Below are 22,045 nucleotides of genomic sequence, written 5' to 3'. Positions count from 1 at the left end.
AATTATGGTATTTGCCAGTAAATGGATGGAACTGGAGACTATCATGCTAAGTGAAATAAGCCAATACCAAAAAATGAAAGGCCAAGTGTTCGGATATGTGGATGCTGACTCACAACTGTGGGGGAGGGGGGCAGAGGTTCACTGAATTGGAGGAGGAAGTGGGCTAGGAATAGGGGGAAGGGAGGAGAGTTACGAATGGGAAAGACAATAGAATAAATCGGACATAACTTTCCTATGTTCATATGAATATACGACCAGTGTAACTCCACATCATGCACAACCACAAGAATGGGAAGTTATACTCCAGGTACGTATAAGTCAAAATACATTCTATTGTCATATATAACTAAACAAACAAACAAAACAACAACAAATAATGGATGGATTGCACTCCAGAGCAAAACAAAATTTTTAAAGTAAAAAAGACAAAAGTGAAAAAGACGTTAAATATTGCATACTCACCGAAACAGTTACTAAATCTTGTACATCTTTATGGCTAACCAACTGAACATTTCCATCTTCATAATAGTGAACCTGTGTGAGGAAGTATTTGATCAAGTTTATGTTTATGTCTAGTTCATATAGAATCCTATTACTTAATGCACAGATTCATGCTTTAGCAATTCTGAATAATTAACACAATCAATGATAATTCATAGTAGTATTAAAATAAAATTCACAGAATATTTAAGTTTAAGAATTCTTTTTTTAATATTTATTTTTTAATTGTAGTTGGACACAATATCTTTATTTTATTTATTTTTATGTGGTGCTGGGCATTGAACCCAGGGCTTCACACGTGCTAGGCGAGTGCTCTACCGCTGAGCCACAACCCCAGCCCAGTTTAAGAATTCTTTGGGCTTGATGGTGCATGCCTGTAATCTCAGTGACTTGAGAGGCTAATGCAAGAGGATGGAAAATTTGAGGCCAGTATTAGCAACTTAATGAGACCTTGTCTCAAAAATAAAAAGGGCTGGATATAGTTCATTGGTAAAGTGAACCTGAGTTCAATCTTGTACAAAAGAAAAAAGAAACAAAACCTCTTTCCTTACCAGATAAAATTTAAGTTCAAAAAACATTTGTGTGGGGCTGTGGCTCAGTGGTAGCGTGCTCACCTAGCATGCATGAGGCACTGGATTCAATCCTCAGCACCGCATAAAAGCATGAGGCACTGGATTCAATCCTCAGCACCACATAAAAATAAAGAAAATAAAGTCCATCAACAACTAAAAAAATATTTAAAAACAAACAAAAACAAAAACAACAAAAAACATTTGTGTTTTTGATTCCAGGCACTGGGCCAGACATTATGACTACAAAGATAAATAAGATCCCACTTTAGAAATATTAAAAATAATAAAAAGCATGGAAAATTCTTTCTGAAAACCAAGGAGTTTTAATGGATCCTAATACTTAATATGTGAGACACGGCCATACAAATATCATCAATATGCAGGTGGTACATAGATCTGACTGGCAGGAAAAACTTAATTGGGAGTTAAAAGAAAATCACTGAAAACCAAATATTTGACGGGAAATTACACTATAAAAATAAGTGTGACATAGGCCAGATGCAGTGGCACATGCTTGTAATCCCAGGAACTATGGAGTGTGAGGCAGAAGGATCTTGAGTTCAAAGTCAGACTCAGCAATTTAGCAAGGCCCTAAGAAACTCAGCAAGACCCTGTCTCTAATAAAATAAATCACTGAATTGCTTAGAGCCTTCATTTTGCTGATGCTGGCTTTGAACTCTAGATCCTCCTACCTCAGTCTCCTGAGCCACTGGGATTACAGGTATGTGCCACTGTGTCTTGCTAGGCCTAAATATCTTAATGTCTCTTTCAAATAATTTTCATTGTGACTTTTAAAAGATAATAAAAATGAAGTAAGTCTTCTCCCAAAGTGTGACCAGACATTCTATATTAAAAAGTGTTTACGTATAGAGCTGGGGATATAACTTAGTTGGTTGAATGCTTGCCTTGCATGTATAAGACCCTGGGTTCAATCCCCAGCACCCCCACCCCCAAACACACACACAAGTACAAAACAGGGCTGGGATTGTGGCTCAGCAATAGAGAGCTCGCCTCAAACGTGTGAGGCACTGAGTTCGCTCCTTAGTACCACATAAAAAAATAACCAGCAAACAGTATTCTCTACATAATTATCTTTATCAACCCAAAATAGATCTCTGTTTAACTACCTCCCCAGGAAGGCTTTTATTTCTACTCACTTCCATCCACCTCTCTTTGCATCTGCATATAATTTAGTACTTATTTTAATTCTAGAACAAAGACCAACTTGCATGTTTATTTTAAAATGTGAAGTTTTATTTATTTAGGCAGTGCTGGAGATTGAACCCAGGGTCTTAAGCACATTAGGCCAGACTGAGTCATACTCCCAAACCAAAAACGTAAACTTTTTACCATGATCAATGAACATGTTGGAATCTTACCTGAATCTTGAGTACTCCAACCACCTGGGCTGTAGGTGGTGTAATAGTGAACTTCCACTCTGATCTCCAACGACCATTCCTATTAAAACATACACATACAGTGCAGCAGAATTAGCAATAGGCACAAGAAAGAGGTGATTTACCACTGAGGCCAAAAAGTTGAAAAAAATTTTTGAGGAGGGGGGGAGGAGGGGACCAGTCATTTCCAATTTGATAAACCCAAGGCATACTCAAACCTAAGTCTGGAACCAAGTGGCCTGACCATAATCGTTTTCTAAATTATCTGGATTTCCACTTTTCCTTAGTTTGCTTTGAAGTGAACCATGCCCATTCTGTTCATGGTAGGTTCTTCTGAAAATGGACAGGCTGCTGAGTTACATAATCAACTCAAGTATTACTAACCCTTACCCAAGTAAAACTCAATAATTTCAACTGGGCACTTAATATTAATCATTTGTTCTCACTTAATATAAAAGTAGTTTTTAAAAAGATATGGCTATAGAATCTAAGAATTGGAGCTGGGTGTGGTGACACATTCCTGTAATCTCAGTGACTCACAAGACTAAGACAGAAGGACTGCAAGTTCAAGACCAGCCTCAGTATCTTTGTGAGACCCTGTCTCAAAACAAACAAACAAAAAAAATAACAAGAACTAGGATGTAGCTCAGTGGTAAAGCACCCCTCGGTTCAATCCCACATATTGGGGAGAAAACAAAACCCCCAAACCAAATTAGAATTGGAAGGAATCTAAATAATGTCTAAATTCATAGATGGTGAACTAAAATCTTTTAAGTAAAAAAATTTACCCTGCTGAGGCAGGAGAATCAGAAGTTCAAGGCTAGCCTCAGGAATTTAGCAAGACCCCCAGCAACCTAGTGAAACTCTGTCTCAAAAATAAAAAGGACTAGGATGTATGATAAATTAATAAATGTTGGGAGCAGCGAATGAATTATATAATCCTTGAGCTGTCTGTCGATGTCCCTCCTGGGAACTCTCTGAGCAAAGGCCTAGATTTGAGACTGCCCAGCTGCTGTGGTGATGCCCTGTTCAAAGGGAAATTCCATGCTAGCCAGGGACTTATCAGTTTTTAACCTTGGGTTCTAATGACAGCTGCCCACAGGTGGAGAATTATGGGCAAAAGCTGATACTTCTAATTGGGCTGTTTATACCCTCCACTTTGGTTCTGTTAAGAACTTTAAGAAACTTTCTCACAACGAATCCTTTTGATGTTAAAACCTATATAATAAACATGCTGAACTGGTTCTGGGTTGTCCATCCCTCATCAGGGGATGGAGAACCATGGGGTCCCAGCTTTTTCTCTATTTGTCTTGTTTCCATCTCCTTATCACCTCGTCTGGTATCTGAATTAACTGCTGTGCGGTTTGCAGCAAAAAAAATTCTCAAAATAGATAAAAATTGCTGATTTCTCTACAAAATAATTAGATGCAAACAAAAGAGAATATCTATTTCTTACCAGAAGTTTTTAGGCTGAAACTGGTGGCTTTCAATACATGCAATAATAGTCTGTTGCCCATCTATAGTTTTAGCATAAACCTATTGGGGAAAAAAAAAAATCAGACTAGAAAAACACAATTAATCTAAATGACAGACAATGCACATAAGCAGTGTGCTAAGTCCTTGAGACAGATAGAATAAGCAAAACATAGCACTCACAACCAGATCCTGTTAAATTCTTAAAAAAAAAAAAAAAAATATATATATATATATATTTAGTTGTAGGTGGACACAATACCCTTATTTTTTTTTTTTATGTGGTGCTGAAGATCGAACCCAGTGCCCCACGCATCCTAGGCGAGCACTCTACCTCTGAGCCACAACCCCAGCCCCAGATTCTGTTAAATTCTAACAGAGACAGAGGTACAATAACAGAGAGAGAGGTACAATGAATAGAGGAAAATATTGCTCCCGGCTTAGAGTTTAATGGAGATGCCATTTAAGCTGAGCTTTATAAAGCAGATAAGATTCTGATAAGCAGAGACTGAGAATAAAGACCAGTTAACAGCTCAGGCATGAAATCAAGGATTTGTTAAGTGAATGGCAATTAGGTCATCAGGTTAGAGGGTATGTGTAAAGTAGACTAGTGGGAGACAGAAAGAGAGTAAAACAACATGACCAAAACTATTATTTTGGGAGAATACGACCAGCACTATTATTTTTGGAGAATGACCAATACTGTTATACAGGAAAAAAGGGAAGAAAAGCTGGAGGCTGGTTAGAAGACCACATAAATTAATTTAGGTCATAATCTAGGGTAGTATCAAATGGTAATGAAAAGGAAGGGTTGCAGACAGAATGCATAAGTTTAGCAATATACTGTAACTGAAGGGTTAAACAAACAAACAAACAAAAAAAAGGAAGGGCCAAAGTATTTGTACATCTGGATGACTAGGAAGATGGTGGTATCAGTAACAAACTGGGAAATCTAGATGGAAATGTCTACACCAACTCTTCCTTACAGTAGAAATAAATGGAAACAATTACTAGGGAATGCAAAGAAGCCATCGAATTTTAGAGTTCACATAATATGTTTTCACATATTATTTTCTTTTTGCTCTAATAAAACTGGTAAAACAACAACAAAATAAAACAAAAGGCATGTTTATCATCCACAAAAGGTAAAGTTGAAGTTAGTTCATAGGTGTTTCTGTCCAAGGTTTCTTAAGAGAATAAGTGGTGAAGATAAAACCCAAACACATTGTTTTTCTAACACTAAGTCTGTGTTACTTTCCCTATATTTAGTGGGCTATGAACTTTCAAGAGTATTTTAAAAGTTTTGGGATATTAGAAAATTAGAGACAAAGTAAAAAGAATTAATTGGTATTGATAATAGCAGTCTAATCAAAAGATCATTTCTATTTTCTGGGTTCAGTATGAAACAGCAACAGAAGTCAAGGACCACAAAAATGGTCACTGGATCAAGTGATTCAGGAACCATTAATACTCTCAGAGAGCACTTTCTATAGGATGGAGACTAAAATAAAACTCAAAGGCTCATAAGTGGATGAGTAATGAGGACATGGCACTAGTAGGGGAAGAAGGCCCAATGATTTGGAGGGTAAGGAAGAAAACAGAGGAAAAACAGCAAGATGAAGAGAAACAACTTAGAGGAATTATCATGATTAAAGTTTTATCTCCATTAAGTACAGGAAAAATAAGAACATTTCTAAGTAATGAGAACTATATAAGAAGAGAAAACAAAGTCATACGAAATTGTCTTAAAGTACACAGGATAGTACGAAACCAAGAGTAAGAACCTTTCTTTCTCAAATTCAAGTATAACGGAAAAGTTTTTCAGTGTGGAGGGAAGAGAAAAAGATTTTATGTGAGACTCACACCTAATAAAACGTTGGGGATTAGATGCCCATCTAGGACAAATAAGAATTGTCTGGAAAATGCCACATAGAAAATGTGATAGGTAATAATGAGTTGAAATTACTAAAATAGATTACTAAGCAAGACAGCTAAGGATATAGAAAACTAGTGTATAGTAGACACCATTAGAAAAATTCCAGCACTGTGTTGCTCATTTGATAGCTAAGAGAAGTGAAAAAAGACCCCTGAGGTTATTTGCCATTGAAACTCTCCAAATTAAGAATGGGGAATGACACTTTGAATAGGTAACAAATGACAAATTGAAAGTATATTTAGGATCGAACAGCCAATTTCTAAAAGGAAGTGTATCAAGTCTCCCACTGCAAATTCCAAAAAGGAATTCTGTACTGGTATCCACCAGAATGGGTTTTCTCCTTTATTAAAAAAATAAATAAATAACTTGAATCAAAGTGTGAAATATGATATATCAAGAACTATGTAATGTTTTGAACAACCAACAATAAAAATTAAAAAAATAAATAAATAAATAATAATGTTATCTACCATTTAGGCAGGGCTTACTTTGTGCCACTGTTTTAAGCATTGTAAATGCATCATTAACTCATTTAATCTTCACATCAATACTATGTGGTAAGAACTATTTCCATTTCAAATGAGAAAACAGACATAGAACTATTAAGTCATTTACCTAAGGTCACACAGCTAGTTAGGTGACAGGGCTAAGACTCAAACCAGTTATTAAAGTTTAAATGTAAGTGCTCTTAACTAACTTTCTATATTGCCATTTAACTCATCATCATCACATATTTAAAATAGTCTAGTTAATGTATTGTTTTTGAGAATTGCTTAGAGATTAGATTTTTCAGCATTCTCATTAAAAAGAAAAAACCTGTTAGGTAATACATGTTAATTAGCTCAATTTAGCCATTCCACAGTGTATACATAATTCAAAACATCATGATTTTATTAATTGATATAAGTTTAAAATACAATAATAAAAAGTTATTAAACATTCTGAGGCTGGTGATATAGCTCAGCTGGTAGAGTTCTTGTTTCACATGCACAAAACCCTAGGTTCAATTCACAACACCACCAAAACAAACAAATAAAAAATTAAATATTCTATACATATTTTTCTTGTCACAATATTATAAAGGGGAAATCATGTTAGAGCCAAATTTATCAGTTAGAGCCCAAGAGATAGTAAAAAATAAAAATAAAATTACTCTGGATTTCTAAAAGTGTTTATTTCAAAACAGTTTTGATTATCTAGTGAAAAATATCTTAACTATGCAGAAGTAGTTTTGTGTATAAATGCCTATGCCAAAAAGACACAAATGTGGACAATAGATCTCCCAACAATTTTAACATTTTTTCCTAAGTCTAAGTTAAAGTATTTAAAAACTTAATTTTTGATGTAAGGCAATTTTTTTCATAAGTAAATAAGATAAATATGAAATAGAACATATAGAAATTCAAAATTATTATGCATTGTGATTTTATAAAGAAATTTTTCATGTATTTATACTCCTTTCAAAAATGATTTAGGGGGCTGGGGTTGTGGCTCAGTGGTAGAACGCTTGCCTAGCATGTGTGAGGCACTGGGTTTGATTCTCAGCAACACATATAAATAAATAAATAAATAAATGAATGAATGAATAAATAAAGGCCCACTGACAACTAAAAAATATTAAAAAAAAAAAAAAAAAAGATTTAGGGAATAAAATACAGAGACCATAACTAAGAAAGAAGTGATGTTTGGTTGGCCAAAGTTCCCAAGCAATAAGGTAAATGTAAGAAATATAACACTCTGATAATGAAATAGGCAGACAGATACTTAACAGTACAGAAGCCGTTGGAATAATGATCTTTCACATAGGCTCTTAAAGCATTGTCACAGGATTCTCTCCAAGACTTCAAACCTCCATCTACTTCCTCTGGTTGAGGGTCACTTGCTTCTTTCCGTAAGTGATCAAACTTAAAGGAAATTTTGTTTCTTGGATCTAAAAATCGGCTATTACCCAGGTCACCATGCTCTGTAATTAAGACCTTCCAAAGAAGAATTAAAATTATGAGTAACTATAAAAAATATAGTTATCACATTTTGCAAAACAAGTAAATAAAATTGAGGAAAGCAGTTTTTCATTAAGTCAAATTTCTCTTTCATATTGATTTTTCCAAGTCTCATTTTCATTCTTATGAAAATATTATATTTATAAGTCAACTTTATCCTATAAATTGCCCCCCTCCTAAACACCCATCATTTCTTGGTTTGTCTAATATTTATGTAAGTACTTTTGTACACTTTGGTATTCTTTTTTCTATATTTTATGAAAAAATTTCAGAGTCATTATACTGAACATTTAAAAATATATAAAGGTAAAAATCTCCTATTTCCCAAATAGCAAATTCCTAAAGGAACTTAAAGTAGCCTACATTTCAGTATGAATGCTTTTATTTCCCCATTGAATAAAAATGTCTCCTGTTATTCTTACCAAAAAGAATTAGAGACAGCTGGAAAACCTTTAAGATCTTTTTATTTTCTCTCTTCATATTAGGGGCAGCGCTCTCTCTGTCTCTCTCTCTCTCTCTTTTTTTTTTTTTGTCAAAAATAACAACTAGTATCAGCAGAAAGAGAAAAGAATTTCCTAATGTGTAGAATATTTTTTAAAACTTTGAAAGCCAAGACATAAATTTATTCAGCACTTAATTCATACATCAGCTTTGGTTTCTATCACCTCAACTACCTGTCAGGCATAGTCTATCTAATGGGCAATTATTACCTGATCTTCATATCCTTCTATCTTCACAGGTGTGAACTGGTCCATGTTATATTGGGCAAATGCACTGTTAAAAAAAATTTAAAAGTACTATTAGAATCTCCATTTACCAGTTGCTCAAGCCAAAAACTTAGGAGTGATTGACTTTTCTCTTTCACATTTTACATCCAATCCATCAGTAAATCTTACAGGTTCTATGTGAATGTATATTCAGAATCTGACTCCTTCCCTCACCCACACTGCTTCCACTCTAGTGCAAACACCTACTATCTATCCCTAAACTATTCTAATGCTCTTGCAAATATTTGTCTTACTTCAGCCTCTGCCCTGATACATAGTGATTACAATAATCATAGCCAGTAATCATTCTAAAATTTAAGACTCATCATGTTTACTCTTATTAACATCCTATCTCACTTGGAGGAAAATTCACTCTTCAATGCAACCTACAATACCTTATTTATATCAGAAGTGCTGTGAATTATCAGGAAAAGGTTCTGGTGGTTAGAAACATAGGTGGAAATCCAGGAAAGGGTTAAATCTCATATCTATCCAAACTTCTTCAATTAATATAGAAGGTGATGATGATGATGATGATTACTGCAACATTTACTGAGCACTAACTATGAAGACTGCAGTCAAGAGATTGAAGCATTTCATTATAGAAATAAAACTGAATCCTTCATCTCTATAAGCAAGTAGTTGGGCTTAGAAAAATTCTTAAAAGAAAGGTTTTCCAAAAACCTACAGTCTGTAAGATGCGGAGTATCTATACATATAAAATAAAGCTTTAATGTCAGTCGGTGCAATTAAAACATCTGAACTACTTACCAACTTCTTCTACTCAGTCTTAATTTTTAGAACTGTGAAAAAAGGCTTAAATTGCACTCATTCTTAAGTGGCACAGAACCCCCTAAGACTTCAGCAGTATTTTGACAAGAGAAATACAGAGTAGATTTAATTTGGGTAGCTCTCAGATATAAAACTAGGACCAATGTGGCAGGGAAATTGAAGAACTTGCTTTGCGAAATAGGGAATTCCTTATTACTAGAAGCATTCACACTGGATAACCATCCATTGAAAGATACAGATGAGATTCAGTGCATCTTCAATGTGTCTTATTTTTCTAAATAAATGTGTAACTAGAGTATCATTCATGATGACAATTACAGTGATGGTATGCAAATCATAGATACACAGAACATAGTCCCAAAATGAATTCCAAAGAAGCAGAACAGGGCAGGAGAAGATTGTTTCCTGTTTCCTGGGTAGCGGCTCTTAAAACTGTTCTCTAGGGGCTGGGGTTATAGCTCAGCAGTAGAGCGCTCGCCTAGCACGTGCGAGACTCTGGGTTCAATCTTCTGTACCACATAAACAAACAAACAAACTGTTCTCTATAGCTAAAATCTAAACAAATTACATATCATGCCAAAATGATTTTATGGTAGTTATTTTTCCTTTACATCAAAATATCCTTGACCTCCTCATCCCACCTCTTCTCAGTCATTATTATTATTTTTTAATAATTATTTATTATTATTTTTTTTAAAGGAACTCTGGGACAGTTGGGTAGACAATAAGTGAAATGAAACTTGGCACTGAAGCGGAGAGTCATGAAAAGAATAATAGCAGGCTTTGAAAGACTGACAGCATTTAGATTTAACTCTAGAATACAAAAAAAGATAACCCCCCCAATGTTTCTGAGGACAAGGGCAAAATGATGTTTTAGAAAGATTAGTTAGCCTGACAACGATATGAATAATAAGGTTGAAAGCTTTTATCTTATTGTTAATTTTATTAAAGCACTTTATGAATATCTGTTATTATTTGGCAATTTGAGATACATCAATTCTGATTAGCAATCTAATCCTTCTATAACCAGCAGTTTAAAAATATAAACATGGGCTGGGGATATAGCTCAGTTGGTAGAGTGCTTGCCTAGCATGCACAAGAACCTGAGACCAATCCCCATCACTACCACCAAAACAAAAACAAAACCAAAAATACAACAACATGAAATAGAAGAAAACATAATAGTTAACATTAAATTCTGCTCTAATAGGGAGAATCTGGACAAACACAAAAATAAATTGGCACAGTGGTGTGCACTGGTAATTCCAACTTTTCAGGAGCCTGAGGCAGAAGGATTGTAAGTTTGAGGCAATTTAGCGAGATCTCATCTTAAAGTAAAAAAAATAAAAAGGGCTAGGAATGTAGCTCAGTGGTAGAGTGGCCCTGGATTAAATCCCCAGTACAGCAAAAATAAATGAATGGATGAATAAAAAATAAGTTCACATAATAAGCTTCAAGTAAGTAAAGAACATTTGTGGGGCACATGTTTTCTCCAAGAAAAATAAAATAAAAGACCAATTGCTTTATTTTGAAGTATTTTTAAACTTAGTTTCCAGGGTGCCAATTTACCCAATGTTAGAATAATATTGTATGTGGATTTAGAAAAGATACTTACTGTGCTGCTCCTTCCCTGAGGAGATTGTCATTGTTAAGTAGTAGCCGGACATCTGAGGAGGAAACCGTGTTGAAAGGTTAAGTACAGGACAAACTTAAGAATTTTTAGTAGACTTCTAGAACAGATATTTAAAATTCAGGCTTTGACTTGGTGTGGTGGTGCAGGCCTGTAATTCCAGCTACTCAGGAAGCTTAGGCAGGAGGATTCCAAGTTTGAGGCCAGGCTCAGCAACTTAGCTTGGTCCTAAGCAACTCAGTGAGATCCTGTCACAAACTAAAAAATAACAAGGGCTGAGGTTGTGGTTCAGAGGTAAAGCACTCCCTACTTCCAAAAACAAAAAAAACATCCAGGCTTTGCAAAATTAGGCTTTAGATAAGCTGTATGAGTAGATATTTTAAAAATGCCAATAAATAGATGCTAATGTTCATAGGTCTGTAAACAATTATTTGCAGTATAATAATCCAACAATAAAAATCTTAAGGAATTTCATAGCAAAAGAAAACTATGTTTTACAGAAGGTCTAGTGAGGACCATTAATTTATTTTTAGTTTTTGCGGTGCTGCAGAGAAAACCCAGAGCCTCACACATTCTAAGCAAGTGTTTTATTACTGAATTTCTTTCCAAGCAGGATTGTCAATTTTTAAAATTATTTTATTTTTTGATCCCAGGAATTGAACCCAGGGGCACTTAACCACTGAGCCAAATATCCAGCTCTGTCTTACATTTTATTTAAAGACAGGATCTCACCGACTTGCTGAGGCTGACCTTGAACTCACAATCTTCTTGCTTCAGCCTCCTGAGCTGCTGAGATTATAGGCGAATTTTTAAAAATAGGACACATTTTAATATAAAAACAAATGAGAATATTTTATACATCACACTGCAGTCTGTTCAGAAAATTGAAGCAGGACATCACTTCATCTTTCCCTAATAGTTCAACATTGCAGATTGAAAGCAGGATGATTAGGAAACATCTGGATTCTTAGGTGAGGTTGGCCTTCACTTTATTGCAGGGTTCAAGATTTCTCAGAGGTTAACAGAGCCAAATGCCATGGATAAAATTTCACAGATTTTCCGTGCTTGTTCTATTCTATGGCACTGGTAAACCCACAGGTTGTATTCTTCATTGCTTGCACGTAAGCTTAAGATCTAGAGGTCCTTCAAGATCTTTTCCCTCAGAGTGTTTCCCCCACATCATTGCCAACATTCATTGTTACTTTATTCATTTTTTAAAAAATATTTTTAGTTGTAGATGGACACAATACCTTTATTTTATTTATTTATTTTTATGTGGTGCTGAGAATCAAACTCAGTGCCTCACATGTGCTAGGCAGGTGCTCTACAACCCCAGAGTAAGATGGAATCTGGGGTTTTTTGTTTTGTTTTGTTTTTAATATTTGCTTTTTTTTTAGTTGTAGTTGGACACAATACCTTTATTTATTTTTATGTGGTGCTGAGGATCAAACTCAAGCATTCTACCCCTGAGCCACAACCCCAGCCCTCAGTAGTTTTTTTTTAAACTTCTTTTTTTGTAGTTGTAGATGGACAGAATGCTTTATTTTTATGTGGTGCTAAGGATAGAACCCAGTGCCTCACACATGCTAGGCAAGTGCACTGCCATTAAACTACAACCCCAGCCCTGAGTATACTTTTTTTAAATTTGCATTTTTAATTTGCATTTCTCTAATTGCTAGAGATGTTGAACATTTTTTCATGTATTGTAGACCAATCATATTTCTTTTTCTATGAAGTGTCTGTTCAGTTCCTTTGCTCATTTATTAATGGGTTATTTGTTCTTTTGGTGTTAGTTTTTTGAGTTCTTTATATATCCTGGAGATTAATGCTCTGAGGCGCAGGTGGCAAAGATTTTTCTACCAAGAATGAGAATCTTGAGGGAATGATAAAGTTGACTCTAAGTTTAATAAGCTCCCTGGATGCAGCCAATTCATCCCCAGTGGCCGTAGAGTGTGTACTATAGTATGGAACTTCTGGAGTGAAAGCAATGGTACCGAAGATCAAACCAAGGGGCACTTAACCACTGAGCCCCTCCCCAGCCCTTTTTTATATTTTATTTTAGAAAGAGGTCTTGCTGAGTTGCTTAGGGTCAGTTGCTGAGGCTGGCTCTGAAACTGTGATCATCCTGCCTCAGCCTCTAGTACCACAGGGATTACAAGTGTGCCTGGCTCAACAGTGATGAAATTTAAGCTATTACTTATCATGATAAAAATAAAACTATAAAATTTAACATGGTTTCTACTTTTTTATGTTAAACTATCTTAAATCTTTTCTCACCTAAGATAGATGTGGTAATTAATGGGTTAAGAGCTTTAACTCAGACCTGGAATTAAATCCTTACTTTGATGCTTACTAGCAGGGTGACCTTGGACAAGTTATTTCAATCATTTTGAATGTTGATTTCCTTTGCTATAGCTGTAACCTGTCAAACAGATTAAAAGAATGACTGTAATTAAGTACAGCTTCAAATAACTAAATAGTAACCCTTACTTACCATTGAATACTTCATTAAACTCCCCTGGGGGTGCATGAGTGATGAATTTAGCAGCTATACGTACCTAAACAAGAAATAAAATTTAGAGTAAGTGTACTGTGAAGAATAACATATAAAAGAAGGAATTACCAAACTATGAAATTTTTATATTAGCTCTTAAAATGAAATTTCCTGTTTAAGACTTTACGGCCTAGAGGTCTTTAGATTTTCTTTAAAAACAAACAACAAACAAAAAAACACCCAAAGCTGTTTCTGTCAATATAGATGTATTCTGATTTTAGAATATTTGTGCTGCTTTAATCATTTTGAGTTTTTCTCTAAAGCTAATAATCGAGCCAGGTTCAGTAATGCACACCAGCAATCCCAGTGACTTGGAAGCCTAGGGCAGGAGGACCTTGAGGCCAGCACCAGGAACTTAGTAAGACACTATCTCAAAAAGTACAAAAGTCTGGGGATGTAGCTCAGTGGTAAAGTGCCCCTGGGTTCAATCAACAGTGCAAAACAAAACAAAACAAACAACAAAAAAACCCAAAACCAGTTTTCCGTCAAAAAAGAGAAAAAAGCTATGATCCTATTTCGAAAACTTAAAAACACTTAAGCAAAACTAAATAAGATATTAGCAAAATAAGTATATTCTAAGCATTTATTGCAATGCAAGAATGGTTCAAGACATATACATTAATCTTAAAGAAGCAAAACTGTGTGATTATCCTAATTCATGTTAGAAAAAAATGACAAAATTCAACAGTCATCCCACCATCATAAAACAACAAAAACTACTAGGCTTTGGTAGGAATAGAATAAATTTCCTGGACATGAGAAAGAGCCAAAATTCTATAACAAACTTCATAATGAAACATAAACGTTGTTAATAATTTTAAAGGCAGGACAAGAATGATTCCTACTACCTCTACTAAATACACCGTACCTATAAGTCCTGAAAAATGTCATGAAAATATCTCTTTTTGTTAAATCATCCAGACCTCCCTTTTCTGTTCCCCAACAGCTATTCTCCTCTGGATCACTTATTAAAAATGGATATTAAAATGTTAGGATCTCCTTTTTTTTTTTTTTTGTTACTGGGGTTTGAACCAAGGGATGCTTTATCACTGAGTTACAGCCTTAGTCCTTTTTATTTATCATTTTGAGATAGGGTCTTGTTAAATTGCTGAGGCTGGCCTTGAACTTGTGATTCTCCTGCCTCAGTCTTCTGAGTAGCTAAGATTATAGGCAGGGGCCATTGTGCCCAGCAAAATCCTATATGAGTTAAAATTTTAAGACCTGAAAGACAAAATTTGACATGTGAACTACTTAGCAACAGGCACAAGGAGTACATACCACAAACACACACCTCAGAATATTCTCATGTACATGAAGTTTGAGAACCCTGCCATGATGAAATAATTAGATAAAATATTATTTTTCTGAAAATAATGAGAACTGGTAAAGATCAGGATGGGGATTATTCTATATTAATTGAGGAAAACAAAAAAGAAATGGGTTCTAATTAGGAAGAGTATTCACGAAAATTATACAACATGAAACTACCTGCTACAATATGGATATTCCACTGTGTTTATTTTCTTCGATATATATATACTGAATAATGTTCTGTATTCATCACCTGTTTGTGTCAATCACTTAGTTAAGAAATTAGTAAACCTGCTGGGTATAATGGTGATGCCTATTAAAAAAAAAATCCCAGCTACTCAGGAGACTGAGGCAGGAAGATCATAAGTTCAAGGCCAGCCCGAGCAACTTAGACCCTATCTCAAAATAAAAAAAAAAAAGGACTGGGGATGTAGTTCATTGGTAGAGCACCCCTGGGTTCAATCCTGGGTACTGGAAAAAAAGAAACTAGCAAACCTATTTTGAATAATAAACCTTTTTTCTAGTTTATTTGTGGGAAATCTGCCAAGTGGGCTATAATCCATACCATTTTCTATGAAGCTACATTTCCTGTAATTCTTACACAACTGCGAAAACTCAGCAAAGCATTTGTAGTGGAAAACTAAACATATACATATTCATACATTACAAAAGGCGTTTCTGCAAAAGAAAAGACACAAGCCATAGTTCATAGATAGCCTCATAAAATAACATCTAAATGTATAATAATAAAAGTTACCAAACTGAGGGCTGGGGTTGTGGCTCAGTGGTAGAGCACTTGCCTCGCATGTGTGAGGCACTGGGTTAGTGCTACATAAAAAACAAATAAATAAAATAAAAGTACTGTGTTCATCTACAACTAAAAATATTTTTTAAAAAGTTACCAAACTGAAAATTCAAGATACTTATATTTCTGAAGTCGCACCAAAATTTTCAGAAAAGTCACAAAATCTGATGAAATTGGTACAACTGAAAGAAAGAAGACTAAATAATGGATGAACTGTACCTGCATATAAAAAAATAATAGTTCACCAATTCAGTAACTAGAAGAGAAGTATCAATAAATAGAGATTGAGGACTGAATAATACACTGTTACTACCCTAAGGATCTAAAACCTAGAAAGGAATATACCAAGCAGGAATTAAACGCAGAACTAGACACAAAGTAAGGCCCAATGAGTTCTATCTATGTATGTAGGAGGGGCAGTGGTCTTCAAAGTCAGTGATGTTTGAGCTGGATTGGAGTAGGTAAAGCCAGGAGGGCATCTCAGGCAGAGCAAACAATACATACAAACTCAAACAGGTCATAACAAACAGAACTAAGCCTGTTTTATTTTTTTTTTAAATATTTTACTTACATTTTAGTTTTTAGCATACACAACATCCTTGTTTGTATGTGGTGCTGAGGATCGAACCCGGGTTGCACACATGCCAGGGGAGCGCACTACTGCTTGAGCCACATCCCCAGCCCCAAGCCTGTTTTAAATATCTAACATAATACATAGAAGCCACATAGATTAAAAATTCAATTTTTAAGATTGTAAAGAGGTCCCTGGTGCAAAAAGTTTGAGAAGAGCTCTATATACTGACGTGGTTAAATGTTAATGATATCTCTTAAGTGAAAAGGATTTACAAAATGATGTATTATTACTAAAATTTTATTTACACAAATATATAGCTACTAAATATTAACAGGGACTATTCTCTATTAGTTGTATTAGAAAAGATATTTTTCTTTCTTTTTATGGTTTATCTCTGCCCAAAAGAATATATTACTTGCATGATGAAATTTTAAATTTCTTAAAAAAATAAAAACAGAAGAGCATGTCAACATCTCTTATCCTTTAATTAAAAAAAAAAAAAAAATGAAAGGGAGCTAGGCATGATAGTGTCAGCCTATAATCCAAGCTACTCTACTCAGGACGCTGAGGCAGGAGGGTCACCAAGTTCAAGGCAAAAGTAGGCAACTTAGCAAGACCCAGTCTTAAAAAAATCAAAAGAGCTGGGGATGTAACACAGTGGTAGAATGACCACTGGGTTCAATTCCCACTACCACCACCACCACCACCAAAAAAAAAAACAAAAACGGGGGGTGGGGGCATAAAGATAAAGGCTACTGAAAGACATCTAAATTCAAGAACCAGCTCAAGGAAGCAAAGGACAATAAAAGGAGATTGTCAAAATGCTAAAGGTAACAAAGAGGGCTTTTTAAAGTTACAATTCCTGTCCCCAAAGGGGTGGTGTTGCAGATGAACCCACGGTTTCACACATGCTAGGCAAAGGCTCTACAAACACATCCCCCACTCCACAGTCGGCTTTTTAAAGTTACTCCTTGACAGAAGTTTTTGCCTTATTCACAGCATGTCTACATAATGTCTTATGCTTGAAAATAAAGGTTGACAAATTGTTACATGAGGCGATTGTATTGATAGAGAAAAGTAATGTAAACGCTAACTTCCATTTTCTAAAGAAAAGAAAAGAAACTGAAATATATAAAAAGTCAGAGGGGACTGGGGTTGTAGCTCAGTGGTAGAGTGCTTGCCTTGCATGTGTGAGGCCCTGGGTTCAATCCTTACCACCACATATAAATAAATAAATAAATAAAATAAAGGTATTGTGTCCATCTACAACTAAAAAAAAATATTTAAAAAAAATCAGAGAGGAACATAAAAGTAGTATTATTTGAAGTCAGGTTCAAAGTGTTGAAGTTATCCCAGTGCATCTGAGAATATCAAGAGCAAAGGAAAGAAATATTTAATTATAGAAACCACAACATCTCCTAGTTTTTAGATGAAAGTGGGGAGATCTGAAGATACATGCAATGGCAAGAGTGAAATGCCAAATGAGTGGTAAGAAGGAATGTGATGATCATCCTCAGATGCCAATGTGGAATCCTAAAACATTCTCATAGCAAGAAATACCATGTTACTGAGAAAGCCACTAAAATGACAGATTACTAGGTATTAAACATTTTACAGTCTTTGAAGTATTAAGCTGATTTATCACTAACACAATGATGTTATAATAATAACCTGAAGGAGTAGAAGACATAATAATACATTTCTACACTCACTATAAAATCTATAGCATGTATGCTCCTTGGTTTACAAGTCCCTTCATAATTTGTACCCATCTCAGCAACTCTTTCTTACCACATAGTACCTAGTCCTACAGCTATACTTTTTTCTCAGGGCTACTGAATCTTTTGTCGCTTTTTGGCAAAAATACTCTTCTACAGATGGTTCTTTCACATTCATTAATGTCTCTGTTTTAATATCACTGAATAAATAATGTACCGTTCCCCGATTTTTGTATATAAAATCTATTGCTACACCCTTTCCATCCTTCACAATTCTAGCTTCTTTATCTGCACTATTGTTTCTCAAAGAACTTGCAGCCATTAGACATACAATTATAAGTTTACTGTCCAGCACCGTCAAAAGAACTTCAAGAACACAGAGCAGGAGTTAGCAAACTGCTAATGTAAAGAGCAGACAGTAAATACTTCAGGGCTTGGTGGGCCACATAGTTTGTCTCAACTGTAAATAAATAAGCATGATTGTGTTCCAATGAAACTTGATTTTGTATTTCATGTAATTTATATTTCATGTAATTTAATGACATGGAATATTATTATTTTTAAAATTTTGTTTCAAATCATTAAAAAAATTAGCTCACAGACTTGAAATAAGCAGGTGGTAGACTGGATTTAGCTCATGGGTCATATTTCACCAATCATAGGACGCAGAACTAGATATGTTTGTTCACTGCTGTATACCTAACATTGAGACCTGGCACACACCCTATAGGAATGTAAATGAATGAGTACTTATTTTATTGTTTATAAAACTCTTTATAACCCATTTCTCTTTTTAAAACTGTTTATTAAGGTACGCAGAGAAGACTATTATCCGCATTCGAAAATGGAGAAACAGGTTCAGAGAGTATATTTTGTCCAAGGTTACATGCTTATAAAGGATGGAGCTACAATCAGAACTTACATACTGAAATATGTAATGCATTATTTACAAGAAGTAAAACTCCAGAGGATTATCTTTAGTGTGTCACATGGATTTGGCTTTGTCCTTTTAGAATATTAGTTTTCTAAAACCGGAATTGAGTTAAAGCTATGCTTGTGAAAGGTACAATTGTCACGAAGTTGGGAGGGCTAAGTAAAATGATAAATATTAGGTTTAAAAGTCAAAAATGTTATCACCCACCTATAAAAGTGGGTCAAATGAGTTTGGTGGTGCATGTCTACAATCTCAACTACTTGTGAGACTGAGGCAAGAGTACTGCAAGTTTGAAGTTAACTTGGGTAACTATCCCAAAATAAAATTTTTTAAAAAGAGCTGGGGATGTAGCTCAGATGAGTTTAATCCATAGCACTGAAAAAAAAAAAAAAAAAAGTGGGCCAAAACAAAGATAAAAATTAAGAGCAAAAGGGAAAACAAAAATAGCTATACAGTTAGTAATTGTAAAAAATATTTGTTGCAGTGTAAGTGAGAGATGACATTTAAAAATTTTTTTCTTTATAGTTATACAGGACAATAGAATGTATTTTGACATTATACATACATGGAGTACAACTTACCATTCTTCTGGTTGTACATGATGTAGAATTATATTGATTGTGTATCATATATGAACATAGGAAAGTAATGTCCAATTCATTCTACTTTCTTTCCTACTCCCATTCCCCTACTCCCTTTATTCCTCTTTTTCTAATCCAAAGTATTTCTATTATTCCCTTCACCCCACCCCTTATTGTGAGTTAGCATCAACATATCCGAGAGAACATTTGGCCTTTTTTTTTGGGGGGGAGGGGGGGATGGGATATGGCATGGCTTATTTCACATAGCATGATAGTCTCTAGTTGCAAGGAATGGCATTTTCTTTACGTCTGTGTGTGTGTGTGTGTACAAACATAGTAGATGTACACAATACATATATTTATTTATTTATTCGTTTATTATGTGGTGTTGATGATTGAACCCAGTGTCTCACACATGGTAGGCAATTGCTCCACCACTGAGTCACAATTCCAGCCCCCAAGGGATGACATTTTCAGCAACAGTAATTTTGTTAGTCATTATCAAGATTTTGGTAGGGATACAAAGAGGAAACAGATATTTCCCATAGAGTGAAGGTATGCTAGCACCCCTACTTGAGAATCAGTAACATTGGGGTTTTAAACAAAAACAAAAAAACCCCTGCTGTTTTAAAATAAAAAGCTTTAAAATTGTCCTTATTTCATAAAGTAATGGTTTAACTATACAAAGCATTCATTACTCTATATCTGTAATAAAGGATATAATTGCATTTGTATCATTTTTTTTCTTCATTAGACTTAACTTTTATTATTAATGAAAGGTTACTTTCAATGGCATTGTATTCAGACTAAGGTATAAAGCTCAGGCTTTATGAAAAAATTATTTATCCCCCTGTGCTTCCATTTCTTCATGGATTCAGAGGTCTCAGTCCACAAATAGCCAATTCCATTTCTCTGGGCGAAAGAGAGGCAGAACATCATGGCAGAAGAGGTGGTGGAGGAAAGTCCCATTGGCAGCATTTTAAAGTAACTCAAACTTTATCACAATTACATTCCCTCATATAAATATTACAATATGGTTAATTTCATAAAATCCATTGTACTTTGTTTGTAAACAAGAAGAGAAAATTAAAAATCTAAATATAACCAATGAAAGACAATCCTCTCACTTTTCTACAAGGAGGAAATAAAGAAAAATATCCAACCCTTGCAAGACTCAAAATTTCATCTTTACATTAACATCTGTACTAAAAATTTAAAAATCAATCAGACAATCAGGCATGGCGGTGCACGTGTATAATCCCAGCACTTGGAATGGTGAGGCAGGAGGATCACAGTAGTGAGGCCCTAAGCAACTTAGACTCTGTCCAAAATAAAAATTAAAAAGAGCTGAGGATGTGGTTCAGTGTTCAATTCCCAAAATATTAAAAAAACAAAACAAAACAAAAACCCCAGAAAATCATATCACATTGTTCCCCATAAATGCTTTTTGTTAAGATTGTTTCATATACCATAGTTGGAAAGAAACTTTGGAAAGTGTACTAAAAAAAAAAAAAAAAAAAAAAAAAGGAATTTCTAAAAGGTGTGAAACCCATTTTTAGCTTATTATTATTCTTTTAGTAACAGATCAAGCACAGTCATCAACATTACATCTACTCATAACTAGTTTTTAAAGTGATTTCCTTAACAATCACATATCAAAGGACCTCAAGTCAAACATTTAATAATTATACCTGTTAGTGAATATTGGGCAGATAATTCTAGATGGGCAAGAAAGAATTCTTTCACTAGGTAATACTCACATTCCACTATCAGCAAGACTCAGGTCAGTATATATCACCAAAATTTTATATATTCCAGGAGCCAAATCTCTGCTTGCATCTATCTCTGTTGTCTACCAAAATCTTTACCTATTGCGTGTATTAAAATTTGTTTCTTGGCCTTGACTCACACTCTCCTTGAAAGTTATGCTTCTTTCCCCATTTTCACCTGTTTAAATCTTTCCCATCTTTTATGCATGGGTGGTTCTGTTTCTTTCTAAGAAGTATATCCCAGTAGTTCTAGTTTCAAGAATCCTCTGTACTCCTACTATATTTTACTTGGAACATTTGTCATAGCACCTAAAATATAACTGCTATTGATAATTATTTCTACAGATATCATTCTATCCCCAAGGATTCAAGCTTTGTTTTGGGCAACTTGGAAACTTACTTTCCTTTTCTATATATAGGGTCAAGCAAATTAAATAGCACACAGCAGGCAATTAGTAAATTAACAAAATTCCTTTTGAATAAATTGACACCAAGAGTCCAGTTTTTAATAAAGATTATTATGATGTACTATGGCAAAATGGAAAGATACAAGATTTGGATTGGGACAGACATGGTTTTGAATTTTACTCTTTAAAACTTTTTTTTTTTTTTTTAGTTGTTGATGGACTTTTATTTTATTCATTTATTTATATGTGGTGCTGAGAATCGAACCCAGTAACCCAGTGCCTCACACTTGCCAGGCAAGCGCTTTACCACTTAACCACAACCCC

The 22,045-nt window shown here is 34.6% G+C and overlaps 1 protein-coding gene across 1 annotated transcript in view; it reads right to left on the bottom strand.

The window, feature by feature from the left end:
* Positions 1-22,045, bottom strand: part of Capza1 (capping actin protein of muscle Z-line subunit alpha 1) — a 40,947-nt gene that overhangs the window by 3,985 nt on the left and 14,917 nt on the right. Inside the window, exons 2-8 of the mRNA XM_015502186.2 lie at positions 13,563-13,626; positions 11,054-11,105; positions 8,590-8,653; positions 7,649-7,855; positions 3,927-4,006; positions 2,453-2,531; positions 463-534 (exon numbers count right to left, since the gene is read on the bottom strand). Of these exons, the coding sequence (XP_015357672.1) occupies positions 463-534; positions 2,453-2,531; positions 3,927-4,006; positions 7,649-7,855; positions 8,590-8,653; positions 11,054-11,105; positions 13,563-13,626 (618 nt within the window). The remainder of the gene's footprint in view (positions 1-462; positions 535-2,452; positions 2,532-3,926; positions 4,007-7,648; positions 7,856-8,589; positions 8,654-11,053; positions 11,106-13,562; positions 13,627-22,045) is intronic.

Source organism: Marmota marmota, unplaced genomic scaffold, assembly GCF_001458135.2.
Source record: "Marmota marmota marmota unplaced genomic scaffold, marMar, whole genome shotgun sequence".
NCBI lineage: Eukaryota > Metazoa > Chordata > Mammalia > Rodentia > Sciuridae > Marmota > Marmota marmota.
The sequence above is the reverse complement of the archived record's forward strand: the minus strand, read 5'-3'. Positions and strand labels throughout refer to the sequence as shown.